The sequence below is a fragment of the Merops nubicus genome, unplaced genomic scaffold, assembly GCF_000691845.1.
Source record: "Merops nubicus isolate BGI_N331 unplaced genomic scaffold, ASM69184v1 scaffold25103, whole genome shotgun sequence".
Classification (NCBI taxonomy): Eukaryota; Metazoa; Chordata; class Aves; order Coraciiformes; family Meropidae; genus Merops; species Merops nubicus.
The window spans coordinates 4,915-13,194 of record NW_008597239.1 but is presented as its reverse complement, the minus strand read 5'-3'; the positions used below and the strand labels follow the sequence as shown (position 1 = coordinate 13,194).

General features: G+C 47.7%; 1 protein-coding gene across 1 annotated transcript; it reads right to left on the bottom strand.

Annotated features, from left to right (window-relative positions):
- Nucleotides 1-1,192: 1,192 nt before the first annotated feature.
- SRSF4 (serine/arginine-rich splicing factor 4) lies at nt 1,193-6,393 on the bottom strand (the record flags this gene model as incomplete). The annotated part of the gene is made up of 5 exons (XM_008936651.1): nt 1,193-1,976; nt 2,167-2,250; nt 3,125-3,339; nt 5,225-5,337; nt 6,225-6,393. Coding segments are annotated over 5 exons (1,365 nt in total), but the record flags the coding sequence as incomplete, so codon positions are not given.
- Between the last annotated feature and the right edge of the window lie 1,887 nt (nt 6,394-8,280).

Genomic DNA, 8,280 nt, shown 5'->3' with positions numbered 1-8,280 from the left:
GGAGAGAGAGAGGAGAGAGAGAGGAGAGAGAGAGGAGAGAGAGAGGAGAGAGAGAGGAGAGAGAGAGAAGAGAGAGAGAGAGAGAAGAGAGAGAAGAGAGAGAAAGAGAGATCACCCTTCCCGTGCCAACCACACTCACCTCCAGCAGCAGCCTCGCAACGCGTGGAACAGTGTGGGACAAACAATGATTTCATTTGACTTGAGGCAAGTGAGTAAAGTGGGTGAAAAATGGTCTTCCCTGTCCTGTGGAAGCTGAAGCTCACTACGTGTCATTTATAGAGGCACTGGAAAATAAGCTTGTCACCTTCATTACTGCTTCTGCTGCATTCTCCTGTGTTCTTCACCTTATTGCAGTGTTAGAGCTCTAAACAATGCACTAAGTGTTTCTGGAGAAACATATTATTTTAACTGGATGGTATGTGAGTGTTTTGACTACGTTTCATATTAATTTAATAAAAATATTACCTCTGTGAGTAGCTCTTCTGCAAATGTAAGTTTATACCAATTGATACAAACGACTTCACAACTTCATGTAACCACCACCAAATGTCATCAAGCAAAAATAGTCTTTATTCAAATCTCATGGAAACAGGAATCACTGTACTTTGCAAGACAGGGAAAAATAAAATAAAAAAATTTAATATAAAACAAGGATATTGTCACAATACCAGAATATGGGACTATACTTCTTTTCCCTATGGATTACTGCAAATATCTATATTTTTTTTTCCTTTTGACTGTGCTATTCACAACTTTGTAAGTAAAAAAAAAAAAATATGAAACAAAAGTAGTATGAGACTGAAAACTTAGCACTTCCACTAAATGGTCTACATCAAAGGGCATCAAATCAAGGGCAAAGACTGCTGAAGCCATCAGAGCTACCTACCAGCCCTCACTGCAATCTCCTGAGCCCCCCTCGGCGCAGCGCTCCTTCCCCACAAGGCTCCTCCTGGGGAATGGGGAGGATTTGGGTGCTCTGGAAGAGTTAGAACCTTCCTAGGGGACAGAAAACAAGCTGGAGGGCCCGGCACTGGAGGGCATTGCAGGGAGGGAGCGCCGAGGTGAACGACAGACATCCCCTCAGGTTGGTAAAAATGTACAGCATCGACGGGATTTCTACGTAACCACTTGAGCTACAGCTACAGAACATGTACAAAAGACTCCTCCAGCCCCCGAGGGGGTGTGCAGGGGGTCAGGACCTGGAGCGAGACCTTGACCGCGTCCTGGAGCGTGACCTAGAGGCAGATCTAGACCTAGACTTGGACCGGGACCTAGGCTTTGAGACAGACTTAGACCTGGAACGAGACTCGGATTTGACATTTGGTTTTGACTTGGAAATCGACCTAGACCGGGAGCGAGACGCCTGATGTGGGGCCGTGTCCTCACCCTCAGCTCTCGCCTCCTTTTTGTCAGAATCTGCTCTCTGATGCTCCTTGTCTTTGGAGGCTGACCTGGACCGCTCGTGGCTTTCCTTCCTTCTCTTCTTGCTACTCGGTTTGCTCTCTCGCTTGCTGCGCCTCCGGCTTTTCTCGCTCTTGCTGCGGCTCCTGCTCCTACTTCTGCTCTCATCCCTGCTTCTCTTCCTGCTTTTCCTTTTATCCTTACTGCGGCTCCTGCTCCTACTCTCATCCCTGCTCTTGCTCCTGCTTTTAGCCTTGCTAATGCTCTTCTCCCTGTCTTTGCTTCTACTCTTCTCCTTGCTCCTGCTCCTCATGCTCTCCCTCGTCTCTCCCCTGTCCTTACTCCCACTCCTGCTCCTACTCTTTTCCTTGCTGTGGCTCCTGCTCTTTGCCTTCTCATCACTGTTATGGAGAGCGCCCTCAGATTTATCTTTACTTTTGTGTCGGGATTTCTCTGCGCTCCTGCTGCGGCTCCTACTTTTATCCTCTTTACTTGGAGTCCTGCTTTTCTCTTTTTGGCCTCTGCTACGGCTCTTGCTTCGACTACGGCTCTTGCTTCTGGAACGGGACACAGACCTGCAAGTGACAACAGACAGCTCCACCTCAGTGTGGCTTGGATTTGTCTACAGTGCTCAACAGTGTGCACAACAAGGTAGGGAATTAAAAAAAAAAAACACAAAAAATAAAAGGGTTGCTCCTGTAAATTTGGGGTGATGCTTTCTCATTAAAGCGGGTCGCCCCCGTTTCTTCCCACACAAAAACATACCTGGATCTTGATCTGCTCTTGGAGCGACTACTGCTGGCACTGCGGCTCCTGCTCTTATGAGAGTGTCTGCTTCGAGAGCGAGACCTGGAACAGAATCAACCAGCACCACGTTAGCACGTGCCCAGGGAGAGCCCGTGATCCCCTGGTCCCCTGTGGGTACAACCCCATGGCACCAAAGCGCCTTTCAAACAGCTGAGTAGTGAGAGGGTTACTCAGTGGAGTTAAACCTGGAGCACCCTTCTCCTCACTGCTCATCCCCTGCTGCCATGTCTGGAAGTGAGCAGGGCTGCTCATCTGGAAGAAAATATCCAACCTTAGGAATAAGGAACCTTAGGATAAGGAAGCAGGAATCACTTCCCCAATCATGTATGGACACAGTGAGACACTAGGATAAAGCTTTGACTTTGGGCTTTGACTTCATGAACAAGCTGGTCTATGAAGAGTAGAAGTTTGTCTGAGTTTTCTTGCAACGACAAGTTTTACCCCAGAACAGAAAGGGGAAATACTCAGTGTCAGGAGATGCAGGTCTCTCCATCAGGCAACGAAAGCAGCAGATCTCACAGGGAACAGGTTGGGGTTTCCAAGCTGAGAAAGAACTGTTAGTCCTGGTGCTTGCAGCAGAACACAGTGTTCAGAGCCAACGTGTTAAAAGCACCTTCTGTTTCATTGTGTGCACAGCTCCACCCGCCACCTCCTGGGAGACAGAGAGGACTCAGGACCTGCTGGGGCTGGGGAGGAACAGGAGCACACTGGAGGGTGTTCACCCAGCACAGACCTTCCCCAGGGAAGACACCGCTGAGCAGAGGCCTCGTTTCCCTTGGGTACTTAGAGGTAACTAATGCATTCTCAAAAACTATATTTATAGTTAACTCTGAACACTTCCAAGGTGTTTTGGGACCTGCTGGACACCCATGTAAGCACAGCTCGATTCGACCTGAGCTGCACTGTGACAACATACCTCGAATGGCTTCGGCTTCTGGAGTAAGAGCGGCGCCGCCTCGATCCAGGTCTGTCTTCCACTAATCTAATCTTCCTGCCATTTACTTCTGTCCCGTCCAGCTTTTCAAGGGCTCTTTTCATGTCAGAATAGGATTTGAACTCAATCACACCTTCATTTTTCCTTCCTTTGTGTGCATCTGCATATGTCACCTCCCCTGCCTGACGCATATAATCCTAGAGGAAGAGGACAGAATAACCATGGCCTCGAGTCCAGAGCCAGGCGTCCAGGCTGACCCCGACCACTTCTGCAAGGATCCTCACTTAGCCTCTTCTACTCACACAGATGTCAGCCAGGGCTTTACCCAAACAGCATCAGCAGTGAGAACCCAAGGGTTCTGAGCAAGCCAAACACACGCTGTGATTTCACAGAGTTTGGGTGATTAGAACCAAGGTGGTGTTGGTAGTTTTGAGTCAAATGATAATTTAAGTTCACAGAGTGATAGAACTGTTCTGGTTTGAAGGGACCTTTAAAATCATGGAGTCCAACTGTCCCCCAGCACTGCCAGGTCCCCACTGCCCCGTGTCCCTCACACCACATCTCCACAGCTTGGAAACCCCTCCAGGGGTGGGGACTCCACCACTGCCCTGGGCAGCCTGAGTTCTCTCATCTCAAGCCTAATATGAAATATGCTCTGGACTATATGTTCCAGATCATAAAAGCATTTAAAGAAATAAAATGCTTGCTCTCTAAATTATATTTTCAAACTCAAGTAGAGTATGAAGAGGCAAGAAGGCTACAGGCAAGCAGAGCTCTCTTCATCCTCCACCTAGGTAACACATCTCATTCTGCTGGAACCCCAGGTAAAAGCTTGATTTACTTTCCCCCTTCATGCTTTGTGGTTCCTCTGTGTCAGCCCCTGAACACCTCGGTTTCTGGAGGGGCTGTTCTGCCCTGCTCTGAGGAAGCCACCAGGCAAGGCTGCCTGCTGGCCACCACAGACTGGGGCTGCAATGGGCACGGGGCACAGAACTCCAGTTTGGTCTGGTGTCAACCCAGCTCCTCCCATCTAACGTCCACTGCCATGAAAGCTCTTCCAAAAAAGCGATGCACCCAGTAGAGGATTAATCATGCCATGCTCTACTTACAATTTTTAATACCAGAAGCAAAGACAAGCTACTGATGGCGTGAAGCATTAACAACAAAAGATGTTTGAGACTCTCAGTACGTACCTGAACCTGTGTTACATATTCAATTACAGACCAGTTTCTACTACGTCAAAGTTTGTTTAGAACAAATTTTACACATCCTTTAAAGAGAACCATAACAGAAAGTGCTCCTGTAAGAACAAGTGGTTTTAACTGTTGCTGCTACGTTTGGTAAGGAAACACTATTATTTTTGCACCTACTATGGAAATCCTGCTCCCTGTCCTGCCCCCTCAATCTGTGAGGCAGATAATCCCAAATCAACGCTTCGCCTCCAGCGTACTGGGGCTGCAGAGTGTCACCCAACACCTCCACTGCTGACTGTCACCTTCCGCTCCCCTGGCCTTCAGAGAACACTAGCTTTTGGCAGAGGATCTGCAGGATTGCTCCTTCTGGAAGCATCCCTTCCCTGAAAGCTGCTTTCGAACAGCTTTACACAGTGTGGAAGTTCCTAGCAGAGGCTGTGCAGGAACGACGCCGTCGTTTCCAGCTCTAACACCCGACAAGCTGACGAGCAAAATCCAAAGTGACAGGGGTGAACTCCTCCATCTCTAGGGAATCCTACCACTGCCACGATTCAAGTCTGTTTTGACAGGGCTTAAAGATAAGATAAAACACATCTGTACATGACGTGGGTTTGCGTTAAGGGAGTTATCCTCCCCCAGTGCAGTGACACCAGGGCTGCGGGTGCAGCTCCCAGCGGCGTGCTGGTGATGGCATCTACCCAAAGACACCTCCCTGTTGGCTTGGCACGTGTGTGTCACTTCCAAAATCTGCTTGTAGGCACATGAGCCACTCGTTACCCAGCTGGGGTCAAGAAGGTCGTGTACACCAGTCTCCCCTGTCGAAATGGAAGGTAACTTTCTACCCTTTGTGCTCTTTGCTAGAGAGAGGGTAAGGAAAGGGGCCCCATACCTTAAGATCTTGCCAACTGCAGCGGCTTGACAAATTTTCCACAATCAATCTGTATTCTGTACGGGTGGGAGGACCGTACTTATCTCTTCCGCTTCTTCTATAACCATATCCACCTTTAGGAGGTGACAAGCAGACAGCAGAACTTCAACCAGGGCAGTGGAGGGCTCGCTCTGCACCCCCCATGGAAACTCCTCCACCCCGCACCTTCGTGAAGACGTCACCAATTCACCCCCACCCCCAGCCTAAATCCCACCCCCCTCTCGAAAATCCTACACAGACCCAAAGCATGACAAAATTTTTACTGCAAGCACGTAATTAAAGCAATGCACGTTGATTATAACTAGGCCACAATTGACATGCAATTAAACAGAAAGTTACTTCTAAAACAGTTTGAAAGAAGAAACCGAATTAAAGCCAGTTTACTGACGTTACTTACATGGCTTAAAGGCTTTCTGAATATCTGACATGAATAAAGCTTTTCAGGCACCTATTTCAGATTAATCTCATCTGTCTCTAACCCTTGGGGTCCTCAGCACCCAGGTCTAATGGGAAAAGGCTGCGGTCGTCACATGGCTTCCTTTTTTTTTGGTCAGCCAAGGGCCACAATGGTCAAAGAGGCACTCATGGAAAGGTAACCCAAGGTCAGCAAATGGAACGGGCAGTCATCTTAGCCTCAAAGGACTCTTTCAATTAAAACATTGAGGTCTTTGTTAAATCTATGTTAAACATCACATTGCAAATAAACCATTCAAATAGTTAAAACGAAAGGATAATAATAAAAATGGTACGAGAAATTGTGTTTATTCATTTATCCAGTGAAAATAGCTTCATACAACAAACAAGTTATTAATAAATAGGCAGATCCACAGTTACATTTACAGTTACACAACACTAGTCACAACTTGAGATCATTTTCTTTTTAAAATTACGGGTTTTTTTCCAAAAAAAAAATTGTTTTATTTAACTGAAGGCAGGGATACAAATGCATGGGAGTGCTTACTGCGTCCAGAACTGTAACTGCTGTCACGCCGTGGGCCTCGGGCATGCTCCACAATCACTCTCTCCCCACAGAGATCCTTCCCGTTGAGCTCGTACACGGCATCGTCCGCGTCCCGCAGGTCATCGAACTCCACAAAGCCGTACCTGGGGAGAGGGAGAGCAGGGACTCGCTGGGAAAGAACTCAGCCTGAGGCACCTCAACCTGAGGAACGTGTCCCTCTGCTGCCCTGAGGGCTACCAAAGGGTCCAAGGCCATGAGCCACCCCAGACTTCTTAAGTCAAGACATTTGGCCAAGAGCGGTGAGGCTGAAGGGGCATTTGGCAGACACTGTGGTGCCCACGATCTGTGGATGAGGATTTATCCTGATTTTTGAAGAGCCCCAAGTTCATTCTTGGTGCTTAGGAAGCTACTTTAATTCCTACACTTGAAATGGAAATATTCATTCATCTCTGCAAACACAAGTGTCTGTAGACCCTGTGTGAAAGGTCCAACCAGAATGAAAACAGGAAGGCAGGTGAGGAAAAGGGATTTTGTTTTAGACTCATTTTACCCTTGACTGTGATGGTTTGGGCATGAAAAGCCAATGTGCTCATGCAACAGGACAGATCTGCCACCTGCTGAGATACCTGCAGCTTCCCACCTCCTGCTGAGAAAGTCTTTTATGTCCACTCTAGTTCCAACATCCTGGCAGCTCAGAGAGCATGGCAAGTCCAAACCTTGTCAAAGGACTTAAGAAAATGCAGCAACAGCAATGAGGAACAAGTTCCCTGGGCCAGCAAAGAGTCCACTGGTGGCCAACAGGCCTTGCAGGGACAGCACAGGGTGCAGGTCCCAGGGACAAGCAGAAAGGTTTGTGTTTGGAAACATCTGCTGTGCACTTCCCTCAGGCCTTTGAAGTCATGGGCAGATCAAGCCCAAGAGGAAGGACACAGATGGAAAAAACAGATAATGCTGAATTTCAACATTGTGGCATCAGTTTCCTATCACCAACAATGGACACAATGCAGAGACAATCACAGAACCACAGAATCCCACGTTGGGATGGACCTCAGGGATCATCTGGTCCAACCTTTCTTGGCAAAAGCCTGGTCCAGACAAGCTGGCCCAGCACCCTGTCCAGCTGAACCTTAAAGGAGTCTGTTCTTTGGGAATTCCACCCCTTCCCTGGGGAGACTGTCCAGAATCCTGAACTCCACATGCCAAGGGGGACATTTTTGTAAGTGCTGGTGCTTTAAATAATGCAGCAGAACAAAGCCCTGAGACAAAAACACTGGATCCTTTTTTTAGGTCCCTTCATCTTTAAGCTTTCTCCTGACCTCCCCCACCCAGACGGTCCCAGCAGCTCCAGCTTCCCTGTGTAATTGTACCTGTATTGACAAAATTCTGCAGAATGACTCCAAACCAGAAATAAAGTGGCTGCTTTCACATGCAAGAGCTGTAGTGCCAGGGAAGAAACAAGCGTGATTGATTTATAACAACTGAAACAATCACAGTCATTATAGAACCATTCAAATCACAACTTTCTTCCCTTCAGTTCCAAAAATAGAGCAAGCCCAACGCAAACCTTTAAACGAGATCTCACCCTAAAAGCAATTACTTACAAGGTGAAGTGCTTGGTACACACCAGAGCTTTCAAGACATTAAATGCACAGACATTTGAAGCCAGAATAATGGAGGAATATCTGAATTTGATCAGAGCACAGACCATTCAAATCACAACTTTCTTCCCTTCAGTTCCAAAAATAGAGCAAGCCCAACGCAAACCTTTAAACGAGATCTCACCCTAAAAGCAATTACTTACAAGGTGAAGTGCTTGGTACACACCAGAGCTTTCAAGACATTAAATGCACAGACATTTGAAGCCAGAATAATGGAGGAATATCTGAATTTGATCAGAGCACAGAATCCCAGAACCCCAGCATGGGGGGGTTGGAAGGGACCTCTGGAGATCATCTCCTCCAACCCCCCTGTTCCAGCAGCTCACCCCCAGCAGGGTGCCCAGGGTCACAGCCAGGCAGGTTTGGGATCTCTCCAGAGCAGGAGACTCCACAGCCTC